This window comes from Ptychodera flava, chromosome 4 (assembly GCF_041260155.1).
Source record: "Ptychodera flava strain L36383 chromosome 4, AS_Pfla_20210202, whole genome shotgun sequence".
NCBI classification, from domain to species: domain Eukaryota; kingdom Metazoa; phylum Hemichordata; class Enteropneusta; family Ptychoderidae; genus Ptychodera; species Ptychodera flava.
The window spans coordinates 49,219,053-49,242,831 of NC_091931.1; the positions used below are offsets into that span (position 1 = coordinate 49,219,053).

General features: G+C 40.1%; 2 protein-coding genes and 2 non-coding genes across 4 annotated transcripts in view; 2 read left to right on the top strand and 2 right to left on the bottom strand.

The window, feature by feature from the left end:
* Nucleotides 1-1,937, top strand: part of LOC139132053 (inverted formin-2-like) — a 33,920-nt gene extending 31,983 nt beyond the window's left edge. The window contains exons 14-15 of the mRNA XM_070698441.1: nt 50-214; nt 842-1,937. Coding sequence (XP_070554542.1) covers nt 50-214; nt 842-916 — 240 coding nt within the window. The 3' untranslated portion in view covers nt 917-1,937. The remainder of the gene's footprint in view (nt 1-49; nt 215-841) is intronic.
* A 2,958-nt stretch (nt 1,938-4,895) lies between these two features.
* Trnak-uuu (transfer RNA lysine (anticodon UUU)) lies at nt 4,896-4,968 on the top strand. The gene has a single exon. It is a non-coding gene; the product is annotated as a tRNA-Lys (tRNA).
* A 2,900-nt stretch (nt 4,969-7,868) lies between these two features.
* LOC139132060 (sodium/glucose cotransporter 4-like) lies at nt 7,869-21,970 on the bottom strand. The gene is made up of 12 exons (XM_070698450.1): nt 21,787-21,970; nt 14,558-14,629; nt 14,254-14,358; nt 13,872-13,931; nt 13,241-13,345; nt 12,584-12,689; nt 11,832-11,912; nt 11,271-11,476; nt 10,424-10,559; nt 9,005-9,112; nt 8,483-8,632; nt 7,869-8,009 (listed from the first exon to the last, which is right to left on the bottom strand). The coding sequence occupies exons 1-11, from the start codon at nt 21,868-21,870 to the stop codon at nt 8,493-8,495; spliced, it is 1,203 nt and encodes a 400-aa protein (XP_070554551.1). The 5' UTR covers nt 21,871-21,970; the 3' UTR covers nt 7,869-8,009; nt 8,483-8,492.
* On the bottom strand, nt 16,164-16,236 carry Trnak-uuu (transfer RNA lysine (anticodon UUU)). The gene has a single exon. It is a non-coding gene; the product is annotated as a tRNA-Lys (tRNA).
* Nucleotides 21,971-23,779: the final 1,809 nt, after the last annotated feature.

Genomic DNA, 23,779 nt, shown 5'->3' on the forward strand with positions numbered 1-23,779 from the left:
GTATTATAGTTTTGATGTCTTGGTAACACTCAGCATTCACTTTTGTCAGGAAAACGAAATTTTGAATGTCGAGGAGCAGACAATGAAAGAAGAAGAACCACGAAAACTGAAAGTGAAACGAAAATACGATGACAAGGAGCAAAATTACAATTCCGAGACTGAGTCACAAAATAGAGAAGTGTGTCTCAACGACCTGTTGGAGGAAATTGCCAAGGTAACCCAATATACTGAATCATACCTCATGTGAAATTATTTTTATTGCCTTTCATTTTTCTGTCTATAATTCTATTTGAATATGAATGAATTCAACTCTTTGACAAATAAAAAGCATTTAGTACTTGCTAGAAAAAGAAATAAGATGTTGCCAGCTGAGCTGATTTGCGAACACCCGGTGATGCAAATATCCATTTGCCCTTTCGCTTGACAGCTGGGGTCATCCAATGAAACGCTTTTTTACCAGCGCCAAACTCATGCACACAGTAATATTGTGCTGTTCTCTAAAAAGAAAAGCAACAATTTGACATGCTCAGTCTCAGTAAAGCAGGTAAACCTTGACGCTCCTTTTAAAGCTGTCCAAGCTAAGTGAATGACATTCTTCATATGAAGCACTTTTCAATTAAAGGGGAGCAGAACTTTACGCTAGTCATACATTTTCCGTTCACGCTGGTAGTACATTCCTGTCATTTGAATGAAGAAGACATAATGTAGTGTTGGGGTAGGCTGACGTCACATATTCAATGAGAATCAGAGATATTCTAAGCTGTTCGATTTGAGTTAGAAAGTATAAATGTTTACTTTTTCATACTTGAAGTTCTTGTTCTGTTTCTCATTCAATTTACAGGGCTTTACGAAAAGACGTCAACGACAAAAGAGATTTAAAGCCCCGATCGAGTTCAAAGACAGGGACCTTCAGTGATATCAATGGCAACGCAATGCAGAGCGAAAGATACTTTGAAGTGAACATTCTTGAACGCAGGAGGGAGATTGTATATAACACATATTATTAGTAATGATACTTGTAAAGTTTAAGTTTTCTTAAGAATTCGTTGGTGTCTTGTCATGTTGTGGTGATTGTTGTAAACATCACTGCGCTAGCAATAAAAAGAGATGAGTCTTATTGTAATCAGCGATAATTTAGAGATTAACAAAACAAATAAAATACGTTAAATGAGGCTACGCAACTAGCAGAAATGTCTAAGTAGATTTGAAAAGTTACTGGCGACATAAAGACCTATTTCCAGCGTGAATTGTGCATTTTATTTCTCTATGTAAGCCTTTAAGTTACTGTCAAGTATACTCATATCATGTACAGCTTTCATCGCTTGAAAAAATATAATTAGCAACAGTGATATAATATTTTGAACAGTTTTTAATCGCAATCAGGTACTTTCATGAACGTATGATTTAAACCAAGTTTGGGGATTTTTCAGTTTATCATGTTTTCTCACGTTTTCTTCATACCATATTGGCAATTTCTTTGGGTTTAAAGAACTCAGTATTATGTACTTTCAATGAATTTACCGACAACCACAATTTACTGTTCACGAGCCTCTTGATAATTTCCTGTAATTTTGACCGACTATTTGAATTTTCTGAAGTAAGTTAACAATAATATTCACTCTTGGCCAGAGATGGTCGCTATTTTGTTACGTATAGTTGTTTATAAGCTTCCCAGATACGTGCGACCCTCGTCTATTTTACGGATTGTTTCACGTTGTCTCTTTCCAACATAATTAATTGCTGTAATTTCATCGGTAATCAATGACAATTGAATCTCCTGTCACGTTGAGTAACGATGAGTGCATGACGATCGCACACGTCCAATAATAGCTCTTGAAAGTAGACCATAGCCGCTCGATAATGTATCCCGACACACAGATGATGTTCAATGGAACACAATGCAAGTCGCTAATAAAGAAGCCTCATGAAATTCTTAATTTGCATGTCTCTTTAAAGCTTGGTTTACCCACAGACGACGGGAAAAAATTCTCCTTGTCTGTGGTTTACCAATTGGCACCTTTGACCTGCTAGTGACAGAACAGCATCATGATCTGAGAAACCCGTAGACTTAACCCTCCCCCCTCCAATCGCCTGGCTTTTCTCGGCGGCAGCATATTGGCTGGCCAAGCGTGGGGGCCAAGGCGCTCACCCCACGATCTAAGTAAGCGTCAGCCTACCACCTAGCGTGACAGTCTGTTGAAGTTCATTCCTTCAATTTATTCTGTTTTGATATCTATACGCCCACAGACTTGGAGTAAGTCTAAGAGACCCGCTGTGATTAACACCCCTAACTCACCGGTACGGTGACTGCCGGTGATATAAATGTGGTCAATGCATATATCCGCATTGTCGTTGTCCGTGTTGCAGATGTGATGACTTGAGATAATTGAATGTTTTCATCATCATTGTTAATTTGCGTTACTTGGTCGATCAGGTAGAGCAAAGATCGATGTTAAAGTCACCTAAGATATAAACCTCCCAATTATTGTAACAAGTTATCATTACTATTAGGGGGAAGATACCAGAATTGATTTGGTATGTAAATTAATCTCTATCAAAATTGATTCGAGCTCAGAAAAGTCTAAATCTTTCTCGGCAAAACTGGCAAGGAGTTGTGTACGTATGTTGCCACACCGCCCATGACGATTTTTCCTAAAAAAAGCGAAAATCATCGATCGATAATTCATTGTTCGAAAATGAATCATCCAGATGGATTTCGGTTGTACTTAAAACTGTCAACTTCCACTTGACGATGAAATCATGAAGATGATTAACTTTAGTAAACAGATTATTGACGTTTACATGCGCTATAAGTAAGCCATTTATACGAGGTCCTGATGAAGAATGAAAGTTTTGTGTAGTTGTAGTCGTCGAATTTCTTTCAGCATCCGAAAATACATCAGGAATGTAATCTGTAAACTTTGAAAGCGAACAATGTACGCAATACCAAGATTTGTCAGGGTTTTTCCACACACGTTGATATTCTCTCTAGGATATACTTTGACATTATGTGTGATACCAGTTCTCACAGGTTGTACATACAACACCATGCTGATTTGCCTTTATGGGTTTATGACAGTCACCACACGGATATGTTTCAAAGTCCTTGGTTCGGGTGAATATCACAGGATACTAAGAGATATGATATCATAATGCCAGCTGTATTTGGGCGATGAAAAACGATACAACGATTACGCAAACTTCTCCTGATGCGAGTTCAGGAAATGTGTTTTCACATTTGCAATTGTCTGATGATATGACCATGGTAGAAAAAATGAGTCGAGAACCTAAAGACTCTTGGTAAAGTAAATGTCTTTCTCTGTGAGTGACGAAGCAACCATCCGTCGGTGAAAAACACTAAGACAGCGAAGGTCCGCAAAAGTCGTCATAAGGAGATGAACAAGTTAACGATGTGAAAACGTCCTTGCACATTTACTATATGATGTGTAAATTTTTCCACTAATTATCTTAAAATTATGACCTGTGCTGATGTGTCCGTTTTTGTTGTCGTAAACTGTCCTACAAAGTCGATTTCTTCAGGACTGGCGATGGTGCGATGGTACGAGGGACGATCGACCGTAAAGTGGCCTCAATAGAAGTCATTACTCTCAGTACACTGGAAAATGTTCGTGTCGAGTAAAATATTCCGTAGGTAGGACTCACAGGTAATACTGCTTTCCGACATCGTACAGTGCAACCAAGGTCCCTATAGGGACCCTGGTGCAACAAGAAAGATTCCAGGCTCTCACCAGTTCACAGTGAATACAAGCACCAGTCCACTTGCTGTCGACGTTGAACAACCACGAGGTTGGTGTTGTATGTGACAAGGGGCAGCGATGAGCAGACGCTGTTCTTTATATTCTTCAAATGGCTTCTTCAAAGGGCTTCCAACGCGTAATATTATTAAAACAAGAAGTTTGGGATGTACAAGGACGTTGACATCAAACAGGAAACGCAAACTGCACGTAAAATACCAGAATTAGACGAAAAAGGACGAAGCAAACGAGAGATGATGTGCACAGGACAATGGCCACCTGTGGAATCAACGACTCTGTAATTGGCCGTCGTGATAAAGCGGTCTCAATCCGTCTATATCCGATTTGAGGAATGCTACGTCGATGGCAAGGACTACAGATGGCTTGACTATTCTCTGGACCTATGAAACGTTTTGGTTTACCCTCCAAAAAAAAGCACTGTCGGTGTTGAAATCTATAAAGCAGATAAGTTATTGTCTTCAAAGACAATACACCGGAACGTGGATATGGCCACTACGATAGCCTTTGAAACATTGACATTCTTCTGTCGCATTGTCCTCTAAATGCAAAGGATGCTACAGTTGCAATCGGAGTCAGATGGATCAATGTCTATACTTTGCAATACTCAGCATTTTTATTGCCCTGTTGTCGGATCATCATCACTACCTCAGGCTGCAAACGTGGTCGCCTCAGAGTGACCAAAACAGCAAAAACAAACAATACCAAAAAAGTGCATGATTAAGAACGACGAAAATTACTTGATGATCATTTACAACTGACACGTTTAAAATGAGTTGTAATAATCACGGCTTCTCCTAACAACAGGCCCTAAATGAAGCATTACACAATATATAGATACTTTAATAATCAGCTTCTGTCCCATTTTGTTTAAGTATTGGATATTTTTCATGGCAGAGCTGTTTTCTTGGTTTGCTGTCCGATGAGTTTAGAAATCACACACTGCCTGTAGCAGTGCCTTTGTGGTTCATTTACCGTTGCTGAAAACCTGCGGAATGGTTTATCACGGGTTGTCACAGCCTTTCCATCCAAGATCATCCTCACTTCGTTGTTCATCAACAAACCTTGAATGGAAATAATTCATCTTATATAGAAAGATGAATATCAATTATAGTATGAGCAGCCCGGTTAGCTCAGTCGGTAGAGCGTGGGACTTTTAATCCTAAGGTCAAGGGTTCGACCCCCTTAGCGGGCGTATGCTGTTTTTGATCATTCTTTCTCGTCGTAATTGAGTATTTTACATGCATAACGTATGTGACTTCATTACATCCTTCAGAGCAGAAATATCTTTCCAGTTCTGGCGTTCGACGCGTTCTCAACCGATTTTGTATAATGATAGTGCCCTCTACGTCGACATTTGTTTAGGGCAGAACTTGTCACAATAGCAACACGACTAAAATAAGAAGTTTTAAGATGGACATAATTATTGTTTTTCTAAATAAGGTTATGATTCGTTATGATTTAAATTAACTCACATTTATTAAATCAATATGTTTTTTTAAAAAGTAAGTATATTCTAGGACTGTTAGTTGTCTTCGTGGTGCCTCTCTCGTCTTCATTATCATTATTAAAATGTGCACAGTGTTCGCTATACAATTCACAACATCTGTTCGTGTCTCTGTTACTGTATATTCATTAATTATATCGGTCCAATAGGTTGAGATTTCTATCTGTCCCTGACGTGTCTCTGACGTATCAAGTTTTAAGCCGATGACGTTTTCCAACCAAAGGCTCGTTGCAAGTACAAAAGTGCACCAACGTTACAGGCGGACTCATTATCAAAGTTTTTATTTTAAGTATATTACTGAAGGTCTTATATTGAAGGATTATAGAGATCAGTTCATTTTCTGTAACGACAGATTTTAAGCGAAGAACCCCCAGCAGAATGCACCAAGGCCCAATGAGATTACGCCAGCTATGTTGACAAATTTCGCCCAGAAAGGGTCTTCTTCCAGTGAGCACATCTCTTTCTCCATCTGTGCTAGCTCTTCTTGGGAGAGTTTCTGTAGTTTGCTGTTGTTGAAACCACACAACCAATCAAATCCGCGACGCAACCTTGAACGATCTGACGAGAAAACAGAAAGGTCGGAAGATTTACCATTGCAGTCAGACAAGAGTCGTGTAGGCAGACAGACTGGTGAATAGATAGGTTGACAGACAGACAGACAGGCAGACACAAAACGGAGAGATAGAACAAATATGTCAAGGAAAGGAAGACACTTAAAAGCGGGTTCTGACTGGGGAATCAACTTTTAGAGTATATATTACAATGTATTAGTAGCACTGCAACATGTTAGCCGACAAAAGACACTGTGAACTCTAAAACAGACCACAGTATTTCTTACGAACCAAAATGATGATGGCAATCATACATCAACTGACCTTCTGTTTCATCATTGGCGTCATCAATCTGATCTTCCTTCGACATTTCCGCTTCTTTGCCTTCTGTTTCTTTCTTATCGTCCTCTGCTTCTTTTTCCTCGACATCAATACCTTTGTTTTCATGCATCTCCAATTCCTCTGCCTTGTCGTCAGTCTTCTCTGACATGTCAACCCGTTCTTCCTTAGAGTGACGTGTCCACCACGTCAAACGGATCAGCTGTAACATGGGAAATCGTGTATTATTTATGCTGCAGTGTCTATCCATGATCTGTGTATAGGTATGGATGATTAGTAAATGCATATAGTCATTACACGGCTTATTAGTGGCTACGATTACAGCTTTCACAAGGTGATTTGCCTTGAACCTCCATTCTGAATTAGCGAGCGTAGGTAAATAAAACACGCGCATGACAACGAAAACTGATCGCGTCTAGAAAGGGTGGCCTTTATTTTGATTATTTTGATTATCATGCTTAAGTTTGCACAAACTGCAAACTCCAAGCCGCGGTTCCACCATTTGGAGCTCTGGTACTCAACCACAGTTCAGTCAGCTTTTCAATGTCAGTCTGTAGATCGAAAACCTGCCAGCATATCAAATCAATATCAACACCTTGTTATGTATTAGTCTAAAGTTGAAGCAAGCGAGAGTTTCAGGAGGCAAAGACTTTTGTTGGCTGTTGGTGGCATCACACGTCCAAAGGGATTACGGAGCCTCTATTGTGATACCATCAGAGTATCGGACTGACTAGCCTATCAAGTCATTCAATTGCTCTTCCGGTGTACACATCAATTAAGATCTATGAAGTCATTAAACCTTATAAGGTGAAATAAAATTGACACTTTAAAAATGTTGATATGAGCACTGCAAGAATTTAAATGTGACAGTAAGATATTTTTCATAATTTTGCTTGTAGTTACATGCATTTTAAAGAGGAATTGAAATTATGGTTATAATTTACCTTTTCTTTGGGGACTGGAGTAGTAAACAGACTTATGACAACCATCAATATCAGTGAGAACACGAAGAGAATGATGGCGAAGTAGAGGTAGACAAGAGTTGAAAGCAACAGAGGACGGTCGTCAGGTTCGTCACATCCGGGAGCTGGAAAAACGAAATCCAAGATCATCCGGGTCATCCCGATCACCAAGCCAATTATAAGACCCCAGAATGCAGCCTGGGAGGAAATAAAAGTTTCCGTTAGTGACTAATTAATTGTAAAAATAGCGCTGTTAAATGCATAGAGTCGCTTGCCAGAACTGCCAATATACACCTGTAATGGCTAACGAAGCACGCAAAAGGCAGCGAAGCCGCGATATGCGAGCAACATGCACAGCGGTTCCTCGGCTCCGCCAATCATTTTCTCACTTCGTTGCGGACGAGACTATAAAATACATTTGAGTACATTTCGTACTTTCATCATTATAAGTGTCGTACCTCTATCCCCCGCCCCCCGAAAAACGGCATGTTTGACGGCAAAACCAAAGTCACAGTGAGCGGTAATCGAGAAAATGAGATGTAGAAGTTCCGACCACGATGAAGCCAAGTCTGACTTCTATGTGATGCGATGTGATCATTCTTTCAGGTGCAATACTGAGACGGTTGCCCAGTGATGTAAGTACTTAGATGAAAGCTGAAATTTACTAACATCATCCAGTGGTAGCAAAACACAAAAAATATTCCTCACCGCTTCTGTCATTCTTTCCCAGAATATAGCCAGGATGTAGCAAGCTATAACCGGTGGGTCGAAATATGACGCGATCGACTGGAGGTAGACAAACAGTTGTGCGTTTCCAAAGGCCTGGATGACGGGCAGCCAGACTATACTAATGCCGACCAGCAACAACACGATAACTCTGTGTGAAAAAAACTAAACCCTAAGTCATTCCTATAGGAGGTCCTGATTCCCAATTTAGAACATGTGAGAATGTCCAGCTCTAATAATGAAACATATACGACGTATTGTTTCCTTGTATCTTTCGTTTTGATCACATAGGCTTCATGAAGCCTAATAGAATGTAACAAAATTTCCTATCTCTATCAGTATAGTGTGGTAGGTGATTGCACACAAATGAAACCACGTGACACATAGATTTCAAATAAGAGAAGTGGAATATATGCCTCAACAATTCACGTTGTCATACTATAACTATCTCCAGGTGTTCGTGGATGTGATATTTGACATAACCCCAGACTACATGAATGCCCCAGAAATCAAACAAACTTTTAACCCTTACGCAAACCACGGTCCCTCAACAAAACGGTCGGGTTGTGGAGGGACGGTGCGTAAACGTCTTCGCGGGAACTAACAGGCTTCTATCAAACTTACTTTCCGAAAATCATGAGCTCAACTGTGAAGCTTTCGGTCGAATTCTCTGCCACAAATCTACCGTTATCATGGTACTGGTGCTGTTGAAGATTGAGGTCAATGAACTCATAATAGTGGCTAACATGGCCGCCATCATCAAACCACGAAGCCCTAGGAAAAAACGGACGAAAAATAAATTAGCTTGTTCATTTTCGTTCTAAATGGTGAATATAACTCAACATAACATAAACATAAATTCTGTGACACGATATGGTATATTTTTGTCTCTTGAACCCTTGTTACTGTTCAATATCAACGTCGACTTCTGTTTTACTGGTCAGTCATATGTATGTCTGTCTGTCTGTCTGTCTGTCTGTCTGTCTGTCTCTCAGTCCGCACCTTTAGTGTTGTTTAGATTCACTGTCACTGTCCCTGACAAAGTGTACTGCTCACGACAGCCATCACTGTCTGTAATTCTCTTGATTGCTGGTTTCTTACTCAAAGTTACTTTGATACGAAGCTATATATGCGATATATTCTTACCCATGGGCATAATTCGCATCATGAGTATTGGGTAGGCTAAGTTTGAGCAGCCGGCCGGGTTGTCACAGTACTTGCTACATTCGTCCGGATCATTGCACGCTACTTCGTCTGAAATTGTAAAAGGATATCCAATATTGTTCTGGAGACGAGCAGAGCAAATTACGAACATTTATAAGAATTGCCCTAATTTCTTCAAGCTATGGTGTTGTTTGTTCTAGGATTCTATATTATATGAATTGGTCGAAGTGCTGACAGTATCAAAGGATTGAAGCTTTACATTTATAACATCGACCACAAAGAAAAGTGTTCTCAACAGTTTGGAAACAGAGGGATGGCTACTTAAAGAGGCACTCCCACTTGGTAACATTTTTAAAACACATTTTTAATGCCAACGGTCGATGTTTGACGTGGCGACTGCACGCGGATCGCGAGATATCAATAAAAACATGTCATTTCCCGAGCGTATTTTTTACATCCCGAAGTTTTACGATCGTTTCTGATTTTGACCCGAAATCCCCCGAAGGTTTGTTGTTGTGCTGATTGACGATCTTCTAGGGAGTCTACAATAAGTTCGAACGACGCAATGAATTTACTTCCCACTGCAAAGACTTTATATACAGCATTATGCCTTTACCTCAGGTAAGTTTTTTTAAATTCTCCTTAGTTTTTGTCGTTTTCATTATTCTAAATCAGTTGTATTATATTTTTAACCAACACCACATAAACATCAGTTTTTACGTGTTAAATATTAGCCGCCTCCGATGACTACATTTTGTCGTCTGCCACACAGTACGTGTGGTTCGCCGCGCGCGTGGTATGCGTCTATGCATACCACGCGGCGGCCGCTATGTATCAACCGCACGTAACTGTGCTAGTCACCTATGCGAATTCTGGTGGAATCAGCAAAAATTGTTTTTCGTTTTTTCGCCAAGTCAGTAAGACTCAGCTTTCCCCCACGGGGCATGACCGATCACTGACGCAAGTGGTACTGTGGCGTACAGAAGCGTCAGCGTAGATTCGTACTCCATAGCTTAGTTGACAATGGCCCCAGTGCCGAACGTTCGATGTTCGGAAGCTGAATTTAGGTGGGCCACCGGAATTCAAAATTTTACTTTTTTGAAGACATGTTTTTATCGATATCTCGCGATCCGCGCGCAGTCGCCACGTCAAATATCGACCGTTGGCATTAAAAAAATGTGTTTTAAAAATGTTACCAAGTGGGAGTGCCTCTTTAATATAATAATTCATAATTTGCATATTTTTGGTATTGTTTTGTTTCGTATGGTTATTAACACATCATGCGCAAAAAACAGAGGGTAGCTGGGGGTACACCCCTAAAAGCCATCTTTTGGAGGACTATGATGAAATAAACCGAAAGAGCAGAGGTACGACATCTAGAGAGAAACCAATTCTGATTACCTGGGTAGAGGATTCTGGCAATCATACCGGGCCAAACCATTAAGAACAAAGGTAGGACTTTTAGAAAAGCTGCAAGGATGGACCCTGCTTTGGCGTGTGTGACGTTTTTAGCCGCCAGACATCTCTGAACGATAACCTGTGAATGTATGAGAAGAGATACAGTAGCTGATGATGAAGCATCGATGGGTTAGTCCATGGCAGAAAGATATGTTCTTGCAGCTACCTCATATATACTATATGTCATTGTTTTAGCAAGCGAATACTCTTTTATACTGATGTGTTTCGCCAAACGATTGATACCACATTCGATGACCACAGCCAAATGCTTGTAGTTTAATTATTCAAATAGTTCCTGGTTTTTGGTTTTCGAATTCACTCCGTCTTTAAGAGCGTACTGACGTTGTCGGATGTTATCTCAGTGTTGTAGAACCTGAATCCATTAGCAACCGTTAGCAACTATAAGTTAACCATTTTCACGTCATTTTACGTAATTTACGTCATACAGACCACAAGCGCTTGTGAAGACGATCGTCTATAGTAGTCAAGAAGGCCCCTTTGCTATACTACTATAGGCGCTCCACTCCATAAGCGCCAGTGATAATGACGACATATTATGACACAGTACACTTTACAGCGAGGACAAATGAGGTTAATATACAGTTCGCAAAGTGCATACAGAAAAAAGACAAACCGATTTTGTTTCTATGTTTTGAAATGGAGGCACTATGGAAAAAAAACCAATATGACGTCAGTATCAACGAATAAACAAAACTTTTATTTTCAGGGACATTGAGGATAACGATCACAAAATTCTGACATGCGATGAAAAATGTAAGAGTTCCCTAACCTGATTTGTGCAAAAATAATAAGCCGATAGAATGTTGATCCCAAAGAGAGCTCCGGGCCAGGGAAATCCACTGTCAACGGGACGGAAGATGTGCCAGGCTTCTTCCGATGGTATACCACAAGTCGAATTGCCCTCGATCGTCGTGTTTGGAACAGCGTCCATGTACAGATTCTTGAATTCGTCGTACGTGCCAACCTCAAGGAAGGCTAGCAAAAATAACCACACGACAGTCAAATTGTTTCCTTTTCAAAGTTTAACTCAACATCGCCATGCGTATTCGCGATAACGTTTTGTGGCAATTTTTTGTCTTCAAACCTTTCGCCATTCATGATCAATTTTAAAAAATATTCTGAGAACGTTAGGAAAGGTGAGAGCATCAACATAAAATAATGGCTTAACTCTGAAAAATACTCTTCAGATGACGTATTCGTTTCGACAACAGCAATTGCCCGGATAAGTGATAACGAATTATATCATAAACATAATGAAATTATCCTTGATGTTGTTAGGGTAACGCTAAGGATATGTTATAAATCATTTCGAATTAGTTTTGATACTTACCCAATATGGTGAGAACTATCGCACTTCCTATGATGATGAACGACTGAACAGCGTCTGTGTAAATCACAGCTGTCAAGCCCCCTGTATGGAAAATATGTCAGGTACATGAATTGTATCGAAACAAGCTGAATGATGTAGGATATAGATTTCAACAGATTTAAATAGCTTTATGTTTTTTGTTTTTTTCTGTGTTTTAATAGCGAGCAAAGACCGCCGTCTAAGCGACAAAGCTATACTTCACTAGGCGAGAACAGTCTCAGAAATATTATATTAATATCATATCAATATGAAATATGAATATTATTTGTAAAATTGTTTTCGTGTATCACGACGGTTGAGCTGCTTTTCCGCTCCGTCTGAAATACTTAAAACAGATATGTGATCGAAAGAGGGTCGGGGAATATACAGGGCAAAAATGGAACTGCAGTGTTGTTTCTTTTTGATTATGTATGTTGTTGAGAAGTAAAAGAAAACATGTGAAATCCTAAAGAATAAGCTTTGTTTGCTTTCTGTGTGGATTTCGAAAATTCATATGTCTCGTTTCGGGACACGGGAAACATTCACATGTCGTTCATCTGACCACGCTCATGATGATCGAATTATCCGTCATTTTCTACCATATCTTCATAGTTTCTATTTATCTATGTAGTGAGGAATGCTACACTATGTAGAAGTGATTTCCCATCCAAAAGTAGTTATTACTACAGAACAGAGAGTTAGTGTCGTGTTTAGTTGTATTATGTCAAACTTACCTAACACGGTGTATATAGCCGTCAGAGCGACAAGTGTGACACACGACACGTAAATATCCCAACCAACGGCTTGTTGTATGATAATTGAACCGGCATACATCTCACCCTGGGAAGAGAAAACGTTACCCAATAGCATGAGTCCCAATATTTATAACCTTTCCAGGCCAGCAAATACGAATGTTTCTTCTTGTGACTTGTGACTATTTGCACTCATAGCTACAAAAATATAAACTACGTGGAGAGACTGTTCATTGAACGATTTTGTGTTGTCCGACACTAATATAGCAAAATTGATAACCGGGATGAATTAAATGGTTATATGCATTAATCTGTTGAACATATTCTTTCCATACTTACTGTTTGTATACACTGGACTTTCCAGTTTGATCATTCAACTTCACTCAACCCTTGGGGAATCGTTACAGTTCATTAAAATAAAACATTCTACAATCAAACTAAAAATTGCTGTATAACAATTATGCTTTGCAGAATACAATTTTTGCGTCAGAAAATACCGCCGACCACATGAAGAGAGTGTTACGCTGACATATGGAAACGGTAGAGGCTAAACAGAACTTCGATCCGGAGGATCAGTCTATGAAAGAGGATGGATGACTCACCAAAGGGGACTGGTTAAGGTTGCAGAAAAAGACTTACCGCAAGTGCTGTAAAGATTGCAAGAAAGATAGACGCCGCTGCCATGTAGAGTCGAAGACGTTCTCCTCCAAATCGTTTTTGTAAATAATCTGGCATAGTGAACGACTGGAAAGAAATGATATTCTTCCGTTTGGATTGATGTTTTGATTTTCTTTACCCGATTTCTCTGAGCCTAGACTGTGAGATCCGTCGCTCGGGGATGCTCTCTACGCTCCCCTTCTCGTGAGAGGGGGGGGAGCGTAGAGAGCGCCCTGGAGCGACGGATCTTTCAATCTACTCTGAGTACAATAAGAAGGTGATAAGGGGCGTGACAGCGGTTTCAGGAATGCTTATCAAACTAGAACAGGGACAGCACTAGTGGTAGAGATACTCTTTATGATATAATATGCACTCTCTTTATGTCTAGTCTCTGTCTGTCTGTCTGTCTGTCTGTCTGCCTGTCTGTCTCTGTCTCTCTCTCTCTCTCTCTCTCTCTCTCTCTCTCTCTCTCTCTCTCTCTCTCTCTCTCTCTCTCTCTCTCTCTCTCTCTCTCTCTCTCTCTCACAAGGACTCTACAACAGAAAAAGAAAAAGCACACCATCCGGCTTGATAAATTTCCAAGTCCAACACATTATTTGTTCACGTTACTTACCCCACTGCAAATGTAGATGGGTACGAAGATAAAACCCATAAGTATAAGGCATGCTAAACCCTGGAAGCAAATAATAAAGAACGATCTAGTTGATACAGAAATATAATAAGTAAATCTCAGATGTTCAATATTGAGTTCAAGGCTATTAAAATAAGTGTCAAAGGCAATTTATCAAGATTACTTTACTTTTATACCCACAAAGCATTTGGCAATCAACTTCCGACTGATAAATTTTTCAATACCGACATTTTTCGGTAATTCTTGATGATTATCATTTCTATAGCAACGTTCGAGGACGTTATGACACGTCCTGCGCAGTGTAGTAATTTTTAAAGTATAGTATTCACGCTAAAACACTGAATGAACTTCTTCGGTTTCTTACCGAGAATTCATAGAAGACGACAGCTATACCATCCACTGCAGCCGAGCCAGCTATCCCAATGAAACTGCTGCTACCAATATTGGTGACGAAAAGAGACAGGCCCACCTGCGCAGATATGTAAAACAACAATCTATGAACAACAAACTTTCGCAATCGCGATTCAAACACTTCTCAGGTGTTTTCGACACCAAGCAGAAACAAAGTGAGGATGCAATCCCTGAAGTTGCATTAAACACAATATTTTTGAAGCAAATTTAACAGAATACGTTCACAATTTCTGTTTGTGGTTTTACGAGTCACTTACTGGCCACCATAACATTCCTCTTCCCGCCAAGAAATAACCAGTTGTAGTACCTCGGTTTGCCCGTATTGACGCCTGCAAAATAAAATCAACAAGGGTACAAGAATTTTATTCAAACTGCCGTCAAAAATATCTATAAAAAAATTTGAATCATAGTTTAACCCAGCCATCTGTAAATTTCTCAGCGAACAAGTATTCTCGCCCTAAGTGTGGTCCCTACAGAAGGAAACTGCATCGGCATCTTCCCAAAGCTGATAGATCTTTGAAGAGTGCAAAGATAAGCAAACGTTACTTCAGAAAAGATTGCTGTAGCAGCATTGGCCAAAAACGGAAACGAGTATTGCTTCTGCCGTCGCTCTCTCGGGCTTCATCTCTTCATCCAGCATACGGACTGACTAATCCAAATCTTGGAATTCAAAGCTAGACTCCGACATTGCATTTCCGGCCCTTTTGCCGTATATATTCTGATGCATATTACGCATTGTCATCCGCCTTTTCTACGAAAATACTTGAAATATGATTGAGACTTTTGCTTTTGGGTGCAGCCTTGTTTGTTTGATGAAAGGAGAAACTGTTTCATGAATTAGGGAGTTGTCATTATTAACGGCCTGGGCGGTCGACGGAATCTAAGGGGCGTCATTCGGAAACAATTGAACGCTACAAGGGGGTTGCTAAAAATGTGGAGAGAAAGAAGGGGGTTACTCAATTTTGGTGTGAAATGAATTTAAACACCTCTCAGATTGCACCAGACTGCACCATTGCAAACATCAATTTCTTAAATTTTCCACGCAACCCACCCTGACACTTTTCCCTTCAGCCTCCCTCGTGTTCTCCCCCGGCCCCCCTGTACTTTCAAATTCTGCCCTGCCAGGTATCTTAGTGGAAACTCTGTCATGATACCCATCCAAAGTAAACAACACTATATGGTTGGATACTAGTTATAGCGTGAGTATTTGTATCTACATTTTGTTGCGACTTTGAATTTCATTTTGTTGTCATGAGATAACCGATGATAATCTAGCAGGGTACACCAGGATTTGAAAGGTCTTTACTATTACTGTATTTTTGAAAATTTTACAAATACTTGTATTGATATTTAACTTTTCTGAGTAGAGGGTTCAGTCAATTTTTTTTGTGTTAGAGAGGGAGGTTACTCGAATTCACTGTGGTCACTCGCACTTTTAGAGTCTCCGATGAAATTCTATTGACCCCCCCGCTGTAAACAATGACGGCTCCCTCATGAATTCAAGTCTCAGTAGCTATAATCAGACAAGAGTCAAACATCGAAAAAGAAGGCAAAGCAGGCAACTACACGTTAGAAAATAAATGTTTGGTCGTAGAGGGCGCTGAGCACAAAATTAGCATATTCTCAAGGGTTGTTAGATAAGGCCGTTGGTGTCACCGGGGGATTCTTTTGTTCATGTTAGTATTGATTCAGTGATAATTCAAGTGATGAAGACGACATGTCAACGGCAACGTTTTCCACTCTGTGTAGTACAAAACACTGACTGGCAAATCGAACGATGAGTGATAAGTACTACCAACTTAAATGTAGCACTAACAGAAGAAATTCAAGGAACTAAAATCAAATGTCAGGAAAAAATGAACACGCCCGCTAAGGGGGTCGAACCCTTGACCTTAGGATTAAAAGTCCCACGCTCTACCGACTGAGCTAACCGGGCTGCCTGCTTCACTGGATCAATGCCACTGTATACAATGATCAAAACATTGTTATTTTTACATTACAGCGGAGCAACAGAACTATTTACATTTTCTGTGGAAAGCAAGTATTTTTTCACTGCATTTAAGAGGGTATCCTCGTAGTCACATCTCAGTTTTCTTGAACCATAGTTATTACATTACTTATAAAGATTGTGATCGGAACAACTTGATAATTATTGATTATTTTTGTTCCATAAAGAAACTTGAAAGAAATGTTCTCATTCTTACTCCCTAGAATTTGTCAAAATACAAACGTCCGTCTTGCAAAAACAATGCATTCCTTAAAATATGCAATCTAAGTTGTTTGTTGTCAAATGTACTCTTGTCCGAACTGTGTTCAATTTTCAGTTATTTTATCGGTAAATTTATATATGCAAGCAGTGTTGACACATTAAAACCTGGATATATATTTCGACGTATTTATGCTGGTAGAACGAGGTATTATATTCTCAAAACTTGATTAGATTAAGAAAAAAGTGACAGTAGCTTATGGAAGTTTAAATTCAAATTTTGATAATGGCACAAAAAATTGATGTTACAATTGCTTCAGTAACTGTGATGACGAGAACGGCATTTTCCTCTCCGATTGTACAGTCTGACATTTATTCTGCGCTTTTCTTTCAACTCAACTTGGTTTTTATAGATTTAATAGTGTTATAAAGTTTCCAACAGTCTCTCTTGCGTCTCTTCTATTTCATGCCACTGTATTAAAAATTTGGCAGCCAAGGTCAGGGTTTCCAAGCGATCGAACGCGTTACCTTTGAGTCTGCGCAGTAGTGAGTTTTTTTCAACCGGATTCCGAGTGAAACTCACCAGTATCGCGTTCACCCAATTCATCGCGTTCACTCGACTCACACGTTTCATATAAAAACAGAACACAAATCATCGCATTCACTCAAACATTTGCAAATCACAAACTTGAACTAAGTCTAATAATGTTGTTCGCTGTCCTTGAACGACCTGCTATATCGTGGGATATCGGGACAAGTTTGAAGTGGCACCCCTGTCACCGCAAAGCTATTCAGCTAGAGCAATCAAACTAGAGAGATATCATAAAGTCTGAGAAGACACCTTACACTGATAGCAAGACGGTCACTTGCTAAACATTCACAGATTTATACGACTCTGTGTGTATTAGTGATGACAGATTGACGATGCTGTGATTTCCTCAGGTTGTAAACTTCTGTTGACTTACATGAAAAATAAACTAGCCTATACTGTACATAAATGCAAATTACCTTATTCAAATATAGACTCGACAGTTCATGCTGTGGAAAATAAGACTATTTTTTTCCTTTCTGATTGACGAAAAATATAATCGTTTACGGAACAGATTTACTCGATGGTGTTACTATTTCCATTTTAATTTTATTTCATTCAATTAACAATCCAACAGGCGAACTCCAAGATGGGGTACCCATAAACCACCCAATGGCGCAATGAGGAGTAAAGTGCCCAGCTATAGAACACAACACCGCGCTCGAGTCTTGAACTCACCATCCTCCAACAGTAAGTCTGATACTCTGGACTTACAGGTTGCAAGGTCTCTCGTCTCAACATCGTCCTACAGTGACGGTCTGTTACTTTGCTTGCCGGGTCTCGAACTCACGGTCCTCCGATAATGAAACCGGCACCCTAACCACTGTCTCACGGCACAGCCATGTGCAGCGTTTCTTGGATAGTCGAACGAAGGCCCGGGGTCGAAGTGGGACGTCCAAGGCATGTGTACTTTTAGTCCCATAGTCCCTTTTACTCGCATGTTCACCAATGCAGGATGGCGGACTGGCAAGGGGAGATACGGAGAATCACCCGACGGTGAATTTCGCCAGAATTTCATGCATCAGTCAATTCAGTCACCAGAGTAAAGATTTGGAATTTTGAAGGTATTTTCGACCGCCCTATGTTATTTTATTGTGTTTTGGAGGATTTGGACTTCTCTCCGATTTATCATGTCATACCTTCTATTCTTAACATTGGTACCCAAGGTTCGGTATTCGGCCTTACAATTCGATAACGGACCTTCGATCGACTATATCGACTATCCAAGCAACGCTCGCGCACCCCTGCCTCAAGGTGCCTCCTCCCGGCATCGTGGAAAGGAATTATTGAAATGCCACATGTTCATTAGATACACTCGGGTTTCTCTTTTATTGAGTATGTCAGCTTTGTTTGCATCGCTATCCAATTGTATGTGACCCTCCTCCTTTGCGACATACTAGTATACCCTCCACAAACTCGGGTATATGGACATATTACGCAAGCAGGGGGGGGGCATCATTTTTATGACAGTAGGTATGTATTTATCATACACCGACTGAGTAGGGCTATAAACTACAAAATATTGATTACTTCGATGAAGTAATCTAAATGAGAAGACCGATTGACTGACATGCCATGCATCATACACGTGTACACGATAGCAATCTGATCGGACCCAAGCCTACAATCCCTGCCAGTTTCCTCTCCCTTTCAAAGGCACCGTTGTACGTTGCCATGCGTGCCATAATGACACAACCGTGCTACTTCCCTACAACGAATTTAACAAAATGTAACTTGAAATTGTGAAAACAAGTGAATGTAGGGTTGAAAATAACGCTCTCAGACAAAATACAAATGAGGTCGTAATTTTATGCAATAAAAAGGACGAATGAAGTGATACAATCTCTAAGTTTTATTGATAGTACGATCAGTTGATTTGTCTGTGACAAACACTCGGTGCTACAAGAAGTCGCTTTAGGCCAAAAAAAAAAAAAAAAAGCTGTTCAACGGGCGGGATGACTTCAAAGTTGGGTAGGTAGGTCGGATTTATTTTTTTTTAATTTATTTTTTTTGGTTTTGAATTTATTTTTTTTTTGTTTTTCTTAAACAGAACATATAATATAAACACTTTTTGTGTGTTTCATGCTTTTTCTCAGTCACATAACATATATTGGATATGTTGTTTAGTACGTTCATGATTTTTTCAATTTTTTATTAACATGGGTTGGTTGTCTCACAACAGCTTCTTTGCCTTCACTTCTACAGTTCAATCTACAGGTGCCGCCAACAGGTAAATTTCATGAATTTCTCAAAATCATCACAAAACCCTGTTTTGAAGGCTGATATACCGATTTTTCTTATTTTTGACCAAGACCGAAAATTTGGAGGGGAAAGTTAGAGCTGTTCGTAACTGCCCTCCCACTGGTATACACTGAAAATGTGCCCTCCCACTGAATTTTGATGCCCACTGCCCTCCGGTATCTACAGTCTGCCCGCTCCCCACTCCCCACAACAATTCAAGCTCCCCGCTGCCCTCTCCCCACTACTGAAATTCCCCATTGCCAACTAGATGCCAACTAGGCAACCCAGATCAACACAAAACCATGCAAGCAGTTAGCAGTATACCTTGGAACATTGCCCCCCCCCCCTCTAGTTAGGTTCTATTAAGCACGCAGCTTTCCCCTCCCTCAAAGTATTTTCCGGTGCCCACTGTCAAAATGTTCTCCCCGCCTGCTGGAAGTAATGAAATTTCTTCCCCGCCCACAGTAAATATCGATATTTTCTCCCCGCCCGCTCATTAGTTTTGAAATCTGCCCGCCCACTGAAAAACTTCGCGCGAACACCTTTTTTGCACGAACAGCTTCGTTGGCGGCACCTGAATCTAACGGAGCCAATTTCTGTGTTGGTGTCACCAGCCATATGAGCACGGTGCATTCCAACCAAAACTCGCGACTCAGAAACTGACGGATCAGCCCCGGGAATGTCCGGGGGGGACGTCGTCGAGCGAGGGAGCGAAATTAGACCATTCTTCCTGTGTCCAAGTCAAACAAATGTCACAAGGTTGACTCCTTGTGCAGTCTCGACAACGGGAACACAAATCATGTCCGTCCTGCAGTGAGAACTCCTGCTTACAATCACACATTCGATAGGAGAAAGCCATGACGAAAATCGGAACGAGTGATAACTCAAAGAACAATAAAGAATTTTCAAGGAACACTGAAAATAGGAACACTAGAAAATATAGACTGTACAACCAGTTGGACGTGAAATAAACGCCGGTGAAACAATACAGTACAGAGTGTCTAAGCTATACGGAACACGTGGCGTAATAGTTTATTTTCCACGGCGTAACCCTGCCCATCACCTTGACCAAATGTTTGTGATGCGCTTCCACCTTTACTCTTCAAATCATAGCCTGTATCAATCTCACTCAAGTCCATGTCATCGAAAATGTGAAGGTCATTCATCTTACAGACAGATGTTCACTGAATAACATCTCCGCGTTTCTTCAGATTCGTAAAGATTTCGGGGGGGGGGGGGAAAGAAAAATGTGGAGTGGTCCAAATATGGGTCGGTCGGGCCCGTTGAACAGATAATTTTTGTTTTCTCGCCTTATAAAGTTTTTTTTTTTTCTATCTCTGTCTCGCTGTGTTTCACTTGTTGCGTACTCGCATTGAAAAGTCAAATAGAGAATGATGATAAACCCGAAACGATTAAAATGCGATATCTTGTCCTGAATACTGACGATGAACCTATGTAACAGTATAACCTAATTATGATTTTGTTGAAATCCATCCGTTTTATCTATCTAACCAGCTTGCAACCAATCGTACGTTCAAGTTTATGGATCAGAGGATGACAGTTTAGAAACAGTAAACCCTGTGTGATCAAACATGCCACTAACGAACACTTACTTGCATTATTAAAGTAAACGATTATAGTTGTTTACAATAACTTGCACCTTTAAGAAGAAGTTGGCGTGATACGACCAAATACGTGTGCACAGGATACCAAGTGACCTAAACCTTAGACAATCGCTTCCAATTCTGGACATGTCCACAGTACATGGGTCGATATATGGCAACTCTAGACTATGAAGTTTCATCATTTCGACAGTCGTTGTTGTTAAAAGATAGAAAACAACTCAGTTCAACATTGAATGAGGGTTATATCTTGTTACAGTCGATGCAATATTGCAAGACAGTCGTGCCCGCAATCATTAATAAATTCAAAACTAACTTTTCATTGCAGTATGTACATTTGCCATTCAAAGGAGGGGTTGACGACAGCTGCGCCTTCCTCGACAAGTTTCCACTCATTATAGCAAAAACCAGCAGTGAAGAGGCCCTTTGTCGCATCCTCGTAATTAATTAAGTTATGTGAACATGATTTTCAAAACGCAGGCAATATATATTTACAGACAAAATCGAGCCAATCTCAGTTCAAGTAACGCGCTTCGGTGAATTCACGTGTGAACCTGGCATTATATGTACGATAAGATAACACTATCAAAGCGTTTTGACTGTTTACAGTACAACTATGCAGAAACATGTAAGATGGGCGGTCTCTGAATAGTAGTCAATAAAATTTCATGTTGTGTTCTCCCAATGTCACTGTCTCTCATTGATATTTGAGAAGAGGTTTGTGGATTAAAAGTCAGAGTTTTTCTCTGTTCGTGTGTAATCACTACGTCAAAAGGTCGCAAGATAAAACCGCAAGATTGTGTAGAGAAATCACAACATTTTACTTACCCATAATCCAACGCCCAGAACAACGACAAAATAAAGGGCGATAATCACGTAGTCAAGGGCAACGAGTTCTTCACCGGACGGCATAGTTTAGAGTAGAACTGACTCTGAGCTGGATGTGGCATGAAGGTTCGTCGTCGAGGGAGTGGCGAAGACGTTAATCTGACTTCGTCGAACCCTTAGTCTGGTTTCTGTTAAACTGTAACCAACTTTATCTCACTTGGTGTTTTCATCCGGGACATTTTGGACGTCTTAGATTAGGATCAACCAATATTGACTTTTTCCTTCGTAAAAACTTGATAGTGAGCACAGTGTGTCGTGGGGATCACCGCACATTGCACTTGCAGACACTATAGTGATATCACTTAGCTCAGATATTTGACAGACGAAAAATTATTCCCTTGCACTGTCAGGCTAAATCATCTCTCAAAATAACACAATACAAGCAGAGGACACATTTATCTTGTCAATCTATCAATGTTACAGTCTCTCGAGAAAGTTAAAATGTAAATGTTTACAGAGTTTAAACTGACATAAATTATATTGGTTCAATGTGTCAAAACATGCACAGAATGATATATGTCAATAGCTTAACAAAGGGCTTAGGGCAATCTTTCAGCAGGCAATTAAAGTGATCAAACAGAGGAAAGATAAAAGAAAGATCAAAGAGAGTGGTACAGAATACATAAAGGGATGGACAGACACAACAGACAGAAAAGGATACAAAGACAGACAGACTTAGATATTTGAGTTCAGGCAACAATAAAATTAGAAGATGAAAAATGTACAGGTAGACTTCTTCGGCAGCAAAACTGGTACTTGTAACAATATTAAGTTTTCATTTTAATCGATCATATCATGATCATAAAAATACATCTGTGTACTACCTCAATGATATTTACCAATAAAAACAAAGTCTGGAAGCACTGCCTAAGACTTTTCGACAATGGAAACAACCTAGAGTTAGAAGTATGTTTGAGCTGCGTGCTTTCATGTATTGTTGGTCTAAACATATATCGATATCTGAGGGTATTGATGTTTCAGGCTTTGATATTCTTTAGACTGACAGGAACTCCTGGCAAATTGTACGGAGGTGGAAAGCTGGAGTAGCCACGACGACTTTTGTGTATGGACGAAAGACGAGTATTGAGGATGACGGCAATTAAGTCAGGTTAAATTGCCTGTCCCATTTCTGTCGCTGGCTGCGCCTCGTTACCAATTTGAAAGTCAATTCTTATTCAGGGAACCAGACCAGACTGTGAAAAAACAGGTGACCGGGATGTCAACATGCAAATAGCAGGGTTCCTTTATCAGAGTGACATGAATAGCACACTAGCTACTCTTGAATTAGCGTATCCAATGGAGCCTCAGTTTTTTTCTCGATGTTGTCGTTAATATCCTGCTTTTGAACACCCCAGCTCGTATTTGACAGACCCAGGCCTCGCCCTCAACTCCAACTTCAGCATAACCACTTTTAGTCGCCCTCACACATCTTGTTGTACTTTATTGAGCGCTTTAAATTAAGTGATCCTAAACTCCATGAGTCTATTTTGTCTGGTCCCCTGCCCAATTTCTACCGCTGACTGCGCTGCTCACGAAAATAGGGACCCTTATTTTCGTGAGCAGCGCCAGAGCCACCGGTAGAAACGAGGCAGGGGACCAAACTAGAGTCTATCGGGAAACTAAATAAAGTCGTAATTCAAAAGGGTTGACATCGCTGCATCAGTGTGGATAAAAAGAATACAGCAAACCTGATTACACATTATAAAAAGCAGAGTTATAAAAACATTTGGCATCATATGATTTAACCTAAAAGAGAAATTTGCGGTCTTTCATCTGTCTACTGGTAGTGTTCTTATCGTCCATAATCTAGCTTGTCGTTTTTGTAATCGGTGGTAACGTTACTGCCGTGGGTACTAAAATGATCCTCCACAGATATATCAAACGTCAGCCGTCCAATAAGAAGACTTGTGTTGCCAATTAATGTCAAATCGAC

Coding starts and splice junctions, on each gene's coding strand:
- LOC139132060 (XM_070698450.1), bottom strand. CDS start 21,870: ATGCCGTCCGGTGAAGAACTCGTTGCCCTTGACTACGTGATTATCGCC. Junction 13,932..14,253: donor TCGTCTTCTATGAATTCTCG/GTAAGAAACCGA, acceptor ATTTGCTTCCAG/GGTTTAGCATGCCTTATACT. Junction 12,690..13,240: donor CAATCTTTACAGCACTTGCG/GTAAGTCTTTTT, acceptor TTCTCTTCCCAG/GGTGAGATGTATGCCGGTTC.